Source organism: Lycorma delicatula, chromosome 7, assembly GCF_047948215.1.
Source record: "Lycorma delicatula isolate Av1 chromosome 7, ASM4794821v1, whole genome shotgun sequence".
In the NCBI taxonomy this organism is placed as follows: Eukaryota; Metazoa; Arthropoda; class Insecta; order Hemiptera; family Fulgoridae; genus Lycorma; species Lycorma delicatula.
The window spans coordinates 45474148-45489891 of record NC_134461.1 but is presented as its reverse complement, the minus strand read 5'-3'; the positions used below and the strand labels follow the sequence as shown (position 1 = coordinate 45489891).

General features: G+C 32.3%; 1 protein-coding gene across 1 annotated transcript in view; it reads left to right on the top strand.

Moving 5' to 3' along the window:
- Positions 1 to 15744, top strand: part of LOC142327908 (uncharacterized) — a 109501-nt gene that overhangs the window by 45448 nt on the left and 48309 nt on the right. The window contains exon 6 of the mRNA XM_075371275.1: positions 6180 to 6308. Coding sequence (XP_075227390.1) covers positions 6180 to 6308 — 129 coding nt within the window. The remainder of the gene's footprint in view (positions 1 to 6179; positions 6309 to 15744) is intronic.

Sequence of the window (15744 nt, the reverse complement as noted above, 5' to 3'; positions counted from 1 at the left end):
GATAAAATGTTTAATTATTAAAAGATTTATTAAGGATTTTATTTTGAACAAAATGATACCCCATTTTTAAAACTCCGTTGACAAACAACCGAGTTATTGCAAACAAGTAACCCGATATACGTACACATTTGCACCGTAATGCAAGGTGATAACTTTTGCTTGTTTTTGTTTCCTCAATTAAACGTAATAAATATTGTTCATAAAAAATAATAAGAGTAAATTAATTAAAATTAGCGGTTTTTAATATTTTATCCCTTCTACGTTGTACGCTTGGAAATGCGACATTTTTAAAAACATTTAATCAAGACACATTTATAAAATTATATTCGTATAGTATTAAAATATTATAATAGTCCTTTCCTTTAAACTCTGCGGTCTAAACATTTTATTATCTTTGCCTACGCGCGTGCGTGTGTATGTATTGAAGCAGAATGACACAATTAAATCGCATAGACATATAACCGAAAGGGAAGAATAAAACAAGAGAACAGATTTCTTAGTTATATGTAATAAATCCTTTATGTCGAGAAACAGCGCTCTCACTCCTCTCTCTTTCTCTCTACAGATATGTATATATTAAACGTATGACATATGTACGTGAGATACGAAAGTTTTAACCTTGACTTGTTTTTAATATTACACTGGACAGCTGACTTTATTTTGTCTACTATAATAAGAGATAGATACATTGTTTTTATGTCTTTGTTCAGTTCTCTTGCGGTTTCAGTTTCTTTTTTTTTAACGGTACTACACTATTTTATAGTTGCTTCATATCATTCTTTGCTAATGTACTTAAACCGGTCATATTTCTTCCTAATAACTTTGTTAAATCGGTAACAAACCATATATATATATATATATATATATATATATATATATGTGTGTGTGTGTGTGTGGGCACGCGCGTGTGCAGATTATCCTAACTCAACAACCACTGACGTGATCTGAACAATTCTTTTACCAATATTTTAATTAAAATTTGAGAGAATGATTTTAATTAGAAACTTATCCAGGTATCTCCATTATCGTGGAAGCTTTAACTTTAACGTAATTGCGGTTTTATTTTATAGCGTCAATGTTTTACGGTATAATTTTAGCCGCTGAATAAATAATTTTCTAAAGAAGGGCTGCGTTATTTTACCTATTGAAATTTAAAGGTGATGGGGCCAATAGTGGCGGGGTCAATTTTTCTTGTGATGTAAATTATTACAGAAAAATCTGATGTGGACACCACACGACTTCCTTGTACAACTATTAAATTACATTTACGCATTTTTAAAAAATAAAAACTACATAAAATTTTATTTCGTTTACAAATTATCGAATTCTAATTTATCGTAAAAGTTTTTTTTACAATCAAAGGTTAATAATTATTAATAAATCAAACGTGAACTTTATTTATACGATTAACATTATTACAATCGGTATACGGTACACACCATTTTGCGAGTATATTAATGATGAATTAAATAGGACGATAAAATGCATCGAGCGAGTACTGCGATAGAACTTTACTCGACGAGATTCTATTCAGAAGCGAATAATTATTCTGTATACTTTGTACAGGATGCAGCTCGAAGGTACATTTTTAAATATTAAGTGATATGAAGCACACGCGGCTTATGGAATGCAATGCGTCAGGACTTTACTGTAACATAACTCCCCCATCTTCAAATAAAGCACCGTGGGGTTGATTATCAGGCACAGGTGTGTTTTCCTACGGATATTTCAATTTACAACGATTACAATTAATATATAATATTATTATCCAGATCGATATATCAGCTGTGACCATCGACAAATTGTTTAAGTTTATTTTTTTAATGTTAACGTCTTAAGGTCTATTGATAATTCAGAGTGTTGCACTTCGTTCGCATTTAATTCATTCTAATGATGAAATTTAGGATACCCGTAACTTTTAATCATATCCTTATACGATATTTGACTATAATTGAATTTATTAAATATATCCCTTGTACGAATTTTGTTACGCTTTCTCTTTCATTTACAATCGTTAACCTCTCTTTTAAAAAATAATACGATTCTATATTATCATTTTCACCGACTCTGTTACATATACGTATGTGTAATAATGCCTATTAAATTACATACATGCATTTTTAAAAGTACTTAATATTTTACTTCACTAATAACTAATGATTTTTTTTTATTGTTATTATTGACTAAATTTTGATTGTAGTTTTTTAAAAATCACGGATTGATAATTATAAATAAATCAATATATTTCATTTAAAAAGAAAAAAATATGAAATCTGATTCGAACCGATGTGCCTTCCCCTTATAGATCCAAATATTTCATTAATTATAATTTCATTTGGCTATAACTCTGGAACCGATGAAAATAAGTACAATTTTGTGATTTGTAGTTGATAAGCTCTCAATAAGAGGTTATTATTGCAGTTAATAAAAAGTCCAAAATCCTCGTGAACGGTAGTCGCCGTTTAATACCCACAGGACACAGGAACTCTTTGTAATGTATTTGTAACAAAATTTCTTATTCAAATATCAACCGATGAACCGAGAAGTAGAAAAAATTAGGCGGTTCCGAAACTTCAAGATTTGGAGATTCAAAAAGAAAATCTTAAATTTTTTTGCGAACAAAACCTATTCGTATTCGATTTATTCAGTAATAAAAAGATTGTGTTTAAAATTTGTATATATTGACATCTATCGTAAATATACGTTACTCACAGGGTTATTTATGATAAAATAAAAATACTTTGCTGACGGTACACGAATGAGTTATGGGAGGGCTTCAAAACAGAAGCCAACAGGGCAAATAAATATTTATCCACATCTGTTTATGGAATATTCCTTCACCTTGAAATTATAATCACAACGATTCAGTTCGTACTAACCCTCTCCAACCCACTCATCAAACTCACTCCCTACCATCCCCTCTCACAAACCCTCTCACTCAATCTCTCTCATTCCCCCTCTCCCCCCCTATCTCTCTCTCTCTCTCTCTCTCTCTCTCTCTCTCTCTCTCTCTCTCTCTCTCTCTCTCTCTCTCTCTCTCTCTGTGTGTGTGTGTGTGTGTGTGTGTGTGTGTGTAAAAATTCATTTATTTAATGGTCGAAAGTGACGTGACATGACAAGTCGCTAAAAAATTTCCCCGCCTTAAGAATAACAAGTTCTCATGCTAGGCTTACAAGGAAAAGCGAAGACCGGAAATAAATGGTCTCTCTTTCCCTTATTTACCGAACCAAATATACGATCGCATATCGATATACGAAGCCCTCCAAAATGCAGATAATATTCAGTCGTGTATGAGCTTCATATATAGTGAAGATTATTACTCTAAGAGAAAGCAATTCTGACCGTTAAATTTAGTATCCGAGGTATTTTAGATATATAATAACTACAACAAAGTCTGGGGCAGGTAGAACGTAACAGCAAATTAATGTGGCCGTTGTAATACAAGTAGATGTTATCTTGTTTTAAACCGATTTTATCTATTTACTCTATTTTAAACCCGCTCGTCAGGCTAGGATATGTTGTAAGCGGAACTCGACAACAGAATAATGCCGAAGACAGTTTTGAGGAGTACTCGACGATAAAATGTAAACCGATTCATCCAAATAACATTTGAATGTTAAAATTTTATATTCACGTAGATGTACTTTTTATAATTTTTTTTCCGTAGCAGGAAGTGAATAAATGGTACAGTAAAAAAATTAAGAACGTTCGTAGTTGTAATGGTGTTATTTACATTTTTCCACTACTATCGCATACTTATTCTCTCTCTCCCCCCTCTCACTCTCTCTCTCTCTGTGTGAGCGCGTATTTAACACACAGGCTGGTCTAGTGGTTAACTTGTAATTCAGTTGTTTAAAGCTGATGTTCGAAGTCAAAGGCTTTCAGGTTCAAACCTGAAAGCCTAAATGTTAGTTGCTTTTATACGGATTTAAAAACTAAACCCGTGCATACTGATGTGCTTTGGTGGTACCATATGTCTCGGGAACGGTAGGCCTGAGTACATAATTACACATTGTTTACATATCATCTTGATCCAATTGGACCGTGGTGACGTTGCTTTGTTGCTCATTTTTATTGCGACGCACAGATTAAGAAAATAAAACTTATATCTGTAATAGCTTTTGTAAATTCCATAGATATTAAATTCGTATAAAAAAAATTAAAACAAGATCCTTCATTTGCTGGCATATTTCTGTCTTAATTCTTTGATTTTTTTTTCATTTTTAGCAGTTAGATAGAGATTTTTAATTACTCTGTTTAATCCCTTATTTATTCTTTATTTTAGTCGAAAACCGTATTATTATGCCCTTTATTTTTTCACTAAACCTTTGTTATTTTACCCGTTTATTTTTTCTTTCGCATTTTTTTTGACAATGAAATTTGACAAAAACTAATTTATGTACTTTTCTTATCGTTCAATTTAATGACGAAAAGTATATAACGAACTAACTGGACGTGATGTTGACTGAAATATGTGAATATACATCTCCTATGTATGTAGCGAATGTTATTTTAACTGACAGCGGTGTTGAAGAGTTCATTTGCCGAATTAATAATTCTTTCACGGGCCCGGATTATATTCATCCTCTTTTAGTGAAGAAATACTCTGCCGTTTTGTGTGGTTTTTAACTAAGCTCTTCGATCGTGTATATGTAACGTATAATAAAATTAAACTAATGTAATTTATAAAAACTAGGAACCTGGAGAACACAAACCTGTAGCTTGTCTTACTCCAGATCTAACTTAAATAGGCTTAAAGATAAAATTATTTTTTTAACATATCGAATTCTGTTTGAAAGAAATGAATGTATCCGAGACGACATTTAATTATTCAGTCTACATTCGGCTAGTTTTCTAATAAGATGTTTGATATTAAATAAATCAAACGCGTAGTGAAAATCAGTATAAATTGCATCAAGCAATCAAACCATCATTTAGCGCATTACAATATGTCACATATATACACACAAGTTTGTTTGCATAGATTTACCTTCCAAAAAACCGTGTTGTTCAGGAAAGGTTTAATTTTCATACAAAATAACTATCTGTGAATTTTGCAAAAATATTACTTGGGGTGATAGTGCGATAATCATTGATATCTGAACGACACAGTCTTTAAGTAATTTGCATGTGTAGCAAATTTTTCAAATACCAGGAAAAAGAAGAGTATTTAAAGAACTTAGTTAAAATATGTACTAAAATGACAGAGCATTTATTCACTAAACGAGGATGAATATGTTTCGGGCCCATCAAAGAATTATAATTAAGTCGACAAATGACTTCTTCAACATCATTCTAAGTAAAATAATGTTACTGTAGCCATTGTTACGGTTGAATATAATTTTAATCTAGGAAAAATCATTGTTAATATAGATACTCTCAAATTGTTTGTAAAATATCCAACAATATAAGCACACTCATTTTCAAAAAGCATACGACACGGATAAGATCTACCGTTGTCATTTTTATTAGCGACTTTAAAAAAAATCTTTATAATCATTAGATGAAAATTCCTCAACTGTAACGGTGTAATTTAATACTAAATTATTACAACTTAAAGAGTACTACGTACGAGGGGACGCTGAAAAATTCCTTTGGTTTTTCTGAAATTCAAGGTCAAACATGATGACACTTAAATCATTATTTACGAAAATATAGTTTTGTATATCGTATGAAAGAGCATCAAATAAGCTTTACAAAGAGAACAAGTTTATCATCCTACCTTAGTAAATAGCAAAGTAATGTTGTTGAACAAACACTACTACCGCAAGTCAAAATTTTCCATTAATGTAAAAATGAAACTGTTTATGAGAGAAATCAGTATTCTCTCACAAATTCAGTAATTTTCAGTATTGAAAATTCAGTATTTTCTCAAAACTAATTCATACAAAATTTTATGAAAAACCAGTCGTTCAAGTCGTGTGCCTTGTTGATTTAACACGGAATGACGTGTACGGTAACTGTGGTAAATATATTAGGTAACGTTTTACAAGTGTTTTACTGGTTTTCCCACACAAAACCTTGCAAATTAAACTCACCTAATAATAATTTAATTGTGGCTGTACAGTTAATGTGTATGATGAATGAATTAGAGATACGTTTATTTTTATTTTATAAATTATACAAATAATCATAAACATATTTACTTTGTAGCATTCATTTTTTGTTTTTTATTACAGCGAGTAGATTTAGTACGACTGAAAGAGGAACCACTGGATGTTATTAATGGTGATATTGAAAAAGATCCTTTAGCGATTGAAGAGACCGACTCGGTTAAATCAGAAAATTTAAAAGTAAAAAATGAAAGGGTAAGTGTATTAGATTTTGTATTCAATGGAACACCAATTACCCGGATGGACTTTTGCAAGGCCAAAGCTGGATAACTGGAAAGTGTAATTTAAAAAACAGCTATTATACATACCGTACATATCATTTTAATATTTAATAGGTAACACTACGGAAAAAAGTATAAAGAAAAATAAATGTATTTCAGTAATATTAAAATAAAATTTTGATATACGTACGGTGTAAGAAAAAACTGTAAAGCGGTACTAAAAATGCAGTGTGTAGAAATTTTCTTTTATAATTAGTTTAACAAAGGCCTAAATATACACATTGTTTTTGCTAAATGTATTAAAAAAATCCAGTAGAATAAGATTGATAAAAAAGTTCTTTTGAAACGAGTATTTATTTGAATAATCACACACGAATATCTAATGTGAGGAAGAGACCCAACCCTGTCCACACGATGCAACTGCCGCATGACTGTACACCACATTCTCGTGGATTGCATATGTTATGCGGCGTTGCGTCGTCAGTTTAATATACCCAGCAGCATTCGGATATCTTGTGCAACGATGGCGGGATTTTGGAACGGATGTTTCTCATTTTGCATAGTACTGCGTTACTGCAAAGGATTTAATATACTTATGTATGTTTTTCTTTGAGGAGAGTTTTTTTTAATAATTTCAACCTTTATTTTCGATTTGATTTCATGGTTCTATGTGTTTAATTTTACTATCCGGGGAGGGGAGTTTTGCACAACCCATCGGAGTTAGGTAGGTTTTTATACTTTCTTTACTCTATTATTTTAGATTTTATATTTTATCAACTTTGTCTGTGGTATTAGATTTGGATTTTATTTTGCCTTTTGGGCTTGTTTTAGTAAATTTTTGTTATGGCTAATATTACGTTTATACCCTTTATGATTTATTAATTTGGAGTTTTTTTACCCTTTAATTAATAACTACCGGGCGATGATAACGCTCAGGCGTTTTTCGCCCACAAACAACAAAAAAAAAACTTCTCGAGATATTACTTCTTCGGGGTTTATTTTTGTACATCTTTCATACGATTTATTTCTTTCTCTCGGCCTTCCTCTAGGACTTTTTTTTAACCTCCAAGACCACCGTTTTTAGTATTTCTTTAGAGGATGAGATGAATGACAGTTAGCGTGTGAAAATGCCTTGCCTGACCGCGATTCGAAACCGGGACTTCCGGATGAAAGGCAGAGACGCTACCACTCGCGCCACGGAAGTCGGCCCTTCCCCTATGACTTGTGTATAATTATACTGGGTGAGCAAAAGACTAAATATAATTGTGCCGTAAAATGCTATATTTTACGAATGAAATTAAAACGTAAATTAAATTTCGTTTAAAAGTTTACGCGTTTACCGTATTACAAAGAACGTTCAAAGCGAGCGCCTTGCACAACGATGCACTACATAGCGCAAGAGCGATCACATAAGAGTAGTGTGAAGCAAAAATATTGTTATCGTAGTTGTCGATTTCTCGTTGGATGTTCGCCTTCGGTTCATCGATAGCGTGAAAATTTCATTCGTAAACTTCAAACAACCCTAAACGAAAAAATCGCAGCTAGTCAAATTTGAGGAACGCGAATGCTAAAGACTTCTGCTAGGCGTTAATTACTCTATAAAAGCCGTACGAACACCTGCTAGTAACACGCTGCTCAGTCTTGTTGGTAGATGCCGTACTCTTTTTTTAGCATCTATCGACTGAGCGTAGAGTATTTTGAAAACGTACGGACATTTCTGTTAATACAATTGACGATCAAATTATTGGCCCCCGCTATGCGATTACCAAAAACAATTCGCCGTACACTGACTTTTTTTTGTCGTGAAGTGGACGCTCAAACATCGGGTGAAGACTTTCATACCACCGCCTTCTGCTGACGGTTCAATTTGTCCGTCTTCTTAAGTTGTTACACCGATATGGTTTCAAATTTAGTATATTACATTATTAATTCCGATGATCTCCGTGGCGGAGCGGTAACGTCTCGGCCTCTCAACTGAAGATTCCGGGTTCGAATCCCGGTCAGGCATGTTATCTTTGATACGCTACAAATTTACATTTTCGTATTCTCACTTACAAGCTTCTGTGGTGAATTAATTCATCGATAAAAAAAATTATTAAATAAATTGAAAAATCTTAAGTTAAGATACATATCTTAACACCGATTTTTACTTCTTTGTACTGTACAGGGAAATAATCGTAAAAGCGAAAAATTATGGTTTTCAGATTTCATCGAAAATAACCGTTTTGATCATCCCTGATTCTATTTTGACTAGTTTCGGCGTGACTTTTATACGTACGTACGTATGCACGTATGTATCTAAAACGATTAGCCGTAGGATGTTGAAATCTTTATTTAGGACTGTTGTAACATCTAGTTGTGCATCAACCCCTTTTGATTGCATTCCACTAGACCAAAACTGTTCAAAAAAGCTCAAAATCCAAATTTTTTTGATTTTGAATTTATTTTTAACTGCAGTAATAACCCTTCATCGAGAGCTTTTCAACGATACAGCACAAGTAGTACTTATTTTCATCGGTTCGGAATTATAGCCAAATAAAATTTTAAGTTAAAAATTAGTTTTTCAATTGTTATTGAAATCAGTAATAATCAATCAGATAAAAACTGAGAAATTATTACAATACGGACGTAGTCACTTAAAACTTTGCTTTGACGAATTTTAACAAAATGAGGATCAATTGATATAATGTTAATTTAATTATGTAAGTTTATAGTTTTATATATGTTAGTCGTAATTATCCTCTTGAAGATGGCAGAATATTCGAAAGCGCTCGAGGAAATCAAACTGGAGTTTGGTTTCCTCCAGCATTTTTAAAATGTAATTTAATTTAATAGACTTAGAAGGAAGTCATGCGGTGTCCACATCTGATTTTTTGTAATAATCTTCGTATAATTTTTTTCGGATTAACAGAAATTCTCTGAATATCGGCCTCTGGAATCTTAACGGAAGATTACGTATTTCGTTTTCCGTTTGAAACCGACCGTATTGTAGTTTTATATAAATGTATGAGAAATAGTTAAAAATATTACTATTAAGAGAAACCACAGTGTTGCTGATTTCGCATTAGGACTGGGTTTATCAATCCAAGTTGTTTATTATTATTGTTCTGAGCTGTGTCCGAATGTCGTCATCAGCTGTCGCCAGTCTGCTGTCTGTGCGTTGGGCGTGGTATTCTCGATGTTGTGAACATTGCTTTTTGTTATCGTTGAATTATTATTTATTGTAAACATCTTTTTCCTAATAATCTTTTGTTAATAATTATTAATAAATGAATATATCTGAATTAAAAAAAAGGAACGAAGTCAATTTCGAACCGATGTGTATTACCCTTGTAATTTCAAAATATTTCATTAACTAAAATTTTATTGGACTGTAACTCTAGAAGTGTTTTAGAAAACAGTGCCCTTTTGGCCTTCGATGGTATAGTGATAGAAATTGTGTCATTAACACGTGAAATTAAAAACGAAAACTTCAACGAAATTGAAATTTCAGACGTTCAATAACTTCTGCAAACTAAATACGAGGAACTCCCAAGAAAAGAACTAGAAGAGCTGTTAACGAAACCGTTCACTACCCTTTTGGAAAAGGATAACGACAACGAGGTTTCAGTTACGCCTATTAACCTAAAATCGTTGAATGTAATTTTTGGTTTATGCGGACAGTTAGCGACTAAAGGTTTTGAAATTGATACTTTTCTAGAACTTTCCATGAATTTTAGAATTTAACTAGACTTGGCACCGGCATTGTACGATGAAGAATTTAAAGAACTCGGAAAAAATTAAAACCAAACACAAATAATGAAGTTTTTTATCAAACGAGACGGTTCAGGTTTTTAGTTTTTCCGTTTTAAAATAAAACATTGTAATGTTAATGTTACTGAACATCGAATGTTTCACAATAAAGTCGGATGCAAAAATTACTTAAAATATTTATTTAATCTGGATGTACTTACTAGAAAGAATTTATCGCGTATTACCGTTTTATTTCTGTGTAACGATCCATTTGTTTGTGATTTAAGAACTTTTTTTTTGTTTTACCTCCGGAACCGGGACGACCGTTAAGTATCGCTTCAAAGGATGAAATAGTGATTTGTAACGTATGTGAAAATGCCATGCCTGATCGGGATTCCAACCCGGGACCTCCGGATGAAAGGCTAGGTCGCTATCGCTCGCGTCACGGAGGCTTACGTGTTTAATAACCCGCTCTTAAGGTTTAAAGTTAGGTTTACATGTATTGCGTTTTTGGCATTCGCGAAACGTAAACCCCGCAAGTAGTGACGGATCGTTTTATTACTGATATACCCTCCATATAATTTCTGTGTTGATTAGTTTTATTCTTAACAACAAACAACGTATTATTTCTTTATTTAGATTTGTTTTATTAGTAATAAAATTTGTCGTATTATTACTGGTAAACATGTAAAATAAAATAAAATAAATAAAAATATTATAATTACAACTCGATGTTACTTTAGGTTTGTAATTCCTTAAATTATCGCAAGAAGTTTATATGTCAGTCAGCAAACTGGGAAATATCTTATAAAGCTAACCGATTTAAAACTTATGTTTTAAAACATAATTCAGTTTATTAACGTAAATAACTTTAAGGATTGATTGTTTGAGGAATTAGATTTCAGATGAGTTATTTATGGCGCGGCGTGTCAAAAATTGTAAAAAGATGTAAAATTAGAAAATGTTATGTACGCTAAAAAAACGTTTACAGTAGAACTCAACAATTATTGTAGATTTATTGTTCGTGTTTCTGAATAAGATCGGTTGAACATTGTAATTAAAATACCCTACATTCAAAATTATTTTCTTACTTGTTCCTTATGCAAATAAAAAATAATTTTTTTTTTTTTTTTTTATTAAAATTGTACATCATCTTAACTAGCGCTGAGCTCCAAACCCTCACATGTTTTAAATATAAAGATGTATATAGAGGGTTTGGAAACCCTCTAACCCTTTTCTCCAATCTTTGAAAAAAATTAATACATCCTTTCTCTCCGAAGGTAATACCGGTCTACAAAGTTTAAATTTCAAATTTTTACTGGGGAACTTAAACAAAAAACGTTTCGCAAACGATTTTTTATCGAGATTATAACAAAATATTATTATCGAGATTAACAAAACCCAAAATATTTTCATATTTTCCACTCCCCAAAATTTTATTATTTATACGATATAAGTATGTACATTTTAGCTATATTTTGCTTAAAAAAAGGGGGTATAGGAGTTTGTTACATTTATATTTTGTACATCAATAGGGCTTTCAGACTGTACCGTAAAAAACCTTTTACCCGTACTGTGGTAAGAAAAAATAATACTATTTTAATTAAAAAAAAAAAAAAAATTAATTTAAACTCATCTTTCGAGTTACCCGTTACATTTAAAACGTAAAAATCTTAAAATTTGATCTTTGTATTTTTTTTATTCTGTAATTTTGACTGTTAACGTACATGAAACCAAGCATCACGGCTGAAAAACACCTTGCCTAGAACAGAAGTGACATTTCGAATGAAACTTCTAAATCGCCGGCAATACTGCATTCGTTTCTCCTTATCTGGTTGTTGGAGCCGATGACTTACGTTAATCCGGTACGGATGCGATTTTATAATTTTAGTAGCCTTATGAACACTTCCGTAAGATAGCGCGATCCGGCTAGAAAGTTCTGGAAGAAACGTTTTTGGAGAACGAACAAGTGTTTCATTTATCGTCTGCAGACTGTCGTCAGTTAAAACAGTCGGACCGCTTGTACGCTTACGGTCGTGCGCGCTAGCTGTATCCCGACAACGATTAATAAACGACATATAGAGGATCTGTTTGGCGCATTAGCACCTGGAAAAACATTTTAAAAATCTTCTTGACGCTTCGCGTACGATACCGTTTCGCAGGAACTCCTAACAATAAAGGCGCGTTGTTCTTGCGTAAAAGAGATTGCTGCTCGGACTAAACAAACTGCTTTTTGCCACACCGACTGTTGCCCGTAGGCGTAGTCTACATGTGCTACCGTACATTATTCTGTCGCACAAAAAATTATCCAAATTAAAATATCTTTTACATTCCTACAAAGCAGAACAATTTGGGTTGCGCGACTTTACCGTCACCTGTAGATGAAAGTTTGCTCTCTGTATTCCTTTCTGCCGACCGAAACGCTCTTTGTTACTTGATCGATTACATTTGTTACTGATTACAGGTTTGACTGCCGTCCAAAAAAAGCATCACCTTCCCGCGCCGATACAATTTTTTCAGGTCTCCGTCTATACAAAGTTTCGTCTCCTTTGGGTGATACTCCTTTGGTCTCTTGTAATCCACCTTGCGATTTTTTTTTTTTGCAATACGGAAGCTTATCGGTGACATTGTTATGAACTTTACCGACACTTAGTCGTACTACTTCGGCTATAATCTGAACTGTAACTCTCGGAAATCTTAGATGAAAGAATTTTTACCGTTTTGAAGGCTGAAGTTGACACTTCAATAGGTCGCCCGCAACGGTGGCCGTCAATCATTCAGTTCGACTGTATCTATCCGCTTGTAAAAATTTCAGCGGTTCGTACAACTTTGACTGTATTGTTTGATCGTACGAGATTAAATTTTAACTTATTTTTCACCTAAGGAAAGTAAAAAAAAACAGATCGCTGCATTCGGTTTAACTAATTCGCAAACTTCAAGAGAATTCGCCATGGTAAAATGAGATTTTGAGGTTATAAAGAAAACAATTTTATTCAAACGGTTGGCAAAAGCCATCTCAGGGTTACCGACTTTTATTCTTTTTGTGTTTAGCTTCCGGAATCACCGTCAGGATTACTTCTGAGGATGATATGTACGAGTGTAAATGAAGTGTAGTGTTGTACAGTCTCGGGTCGACCGTTTCTGAGATGTGTGGTTAATTGAAACCCGACCGTCAAAGAACACCGATATTCACGATCTAGTATTCAAACCCGTATAAAAGGAACCGCCTTTACTAGAATTTGAACACTAGAACTCTCGACCCTTCGAAATCAGCTGATTTTCTAAGACGCGTTCACCACTAAACCTACCCGGAGAGTAGGGTTACCGACTCAACTGTTCTTAAGGTATCGTAACCCTCTGACACTGTTTTGTGTCCACAGCTGTTTTTGATAATTAAATGACCCTCGATTCTATCCGTTTTTTATATTTAAAATTTCATTGAAAAAGACAAAATGGTGGACAGAGAAGAAAATATATCGAGGTAAGCGATTTTTCCGCATTTTTTTTTTTTTTTAATTTGTTTTGATATTCTAAATTAGTCCCTTAAGTTTGTCCAACCCCTTCCTGGGATATTTTGTATTTATATTCCTTACGTAAAAACGATAAAAAAATTCATATAAACATACAACGGGGGAAAGGCTTTGTTTTTGTAGCAAAAATATCGTCCGATTTCTCACTTTAAAGATCAAATAATACTCCATAGTAAAACTTAATAAATATAAATTACCGAATAAAATAATGTAATCTTAAGATGAGAAATTGAACTTCATCGGACTTTGAATGAACGATCAAAGCAGTCCGACGGACGGACGATATTACATAAGGAGTAATTCAACTAATGTTGAAAATAAACGTCGTAACCCTTATGAGCGTGAAGTAAATTTTAAGTGTTTTATTTATAAGTAAATTAAAAAAACAAGCGTGATACAAACGATATTAAGAATAATTAATCGGCATAAAATATCATAAAAAGTAAAAAAATTATCTAAACTTTTCCACTATAATACAACATTATTAAAGTAATTATTTTAAAATTAGTTTTTGAAAATTAAATAAAACGTACTACCATTAATTTTTTTAATATTTTTTAACATCACCGCCATATTTCTTTTTTCTCATTATTTTTAAATCCTTGTTACCAATTTACACGCTGCATATTTTAACAATAATTTTAATATTTAAATCTCACCGTTATCCTAGTTTCGATTAAAACAATTTTTATGAACGATATAATAGTTATTTAACTTTCTTTCTTTCTTTTATAAATCTTTCGAAATTTTTTATTCTTTGATTAATTTATTAATTTTAATTAGTTTTCTAATGATGACCTAATACAACAAAAATGTTTTAAGTAAATTATTTGCACTTTAATTTTTTTTTAGTAATTCATTGTTTATTTTGTGTATGCGTGCGCGCGTAAGCGAAAATTCATTCGAGTTTATTATTAAAAAATAAAGATAAAAAAAAACAAAACAGACCAAAGATTGTAGGTATTTCAACAACATCGACTTAAGAAATCGATAATAAAAAATAACGTATACATTTTAAAATGTATGGTTTTTTTCACAATAATTAATCTTAACACGATAAAACAAGTGTTAATTGACGTATTTATATGTATTACCGTATTATGATTAATTTCAAACTATAATTTATATCAACAAAGTTTATTCTTTGTTCGACAAACTTTTTAATCGTTGAAAAATTAAGTTTTTACATCGCGTTCAGCATGATAGCTGTCGTTTGTAGTAGCGAGATTTTAGCGTGTGCGATTGCGTTATCGATATAATCCACCGGGTTACTCAATTTATTAGTCCCCCACCGTTATTTATATAATGTCCACCGGGTCGGGCTAACGGTTAACTCGTCATCGCAGATCAGCCGATTTCGACGTCGAGAGTTCTAAGGTTCAAATTCCAGTAAAGACTAGTTACTTTTATACGGATTTGAACGCTAGGTGTAGACCAGAGGTTCCCAAACTTATTTTTCTCATAGACCGCTTTCAAAATTTTGCTGGTTCCGGCGGACCCCCTGCAGCTAATTTCTACCGTATTTCCACCCGACGGAAAATGTGAAGATTAGATCTAACTATGAAAATTTGCGTTACGGCTGAGTTCCACGAACTAACAGCTTCCAAAAAAAAGTGAGAAGCGATCGGTTAAGTTTTGATCGACTGTGCTGTGAGTGGATGTCAAAAAAGTAAAGTTGGCCGATCAAAAATAAATGCTTCCATCCGACTTTTCATTTTTGACATCTACTCACAGCACAAGAAAGCAATAAATTCTCACTTATTTTATTTAGAAAACTTCCCATTCAGAGTGGTAAAAAGCAAAAGAAAAATAGTATATTTTTTGTGTCGCATTTATTCAAATATGTAATCATTACGCTATTAATTATTACTGTTATCGTATTGCAATGTAATATTTTAAAATTGTCGTAATATAATTAAAATGAAACATTAATAACGTAATGTAACTTCTACAATGACGATCACAAAATATTTACAATTTTAATAAAAAAAACAGTAGTTCGAAGGCCAATGATAAAATGAATCAATAATTTATAAAATATGCTGTCAGACCAGCTAAGAGAAATAAATATTAGAGGTAATTATTTTTTCGTTTTATTTTTTGGGGATGACGCATCTAGTAAAAGGATTTCTCGGTCAGACTATGCGA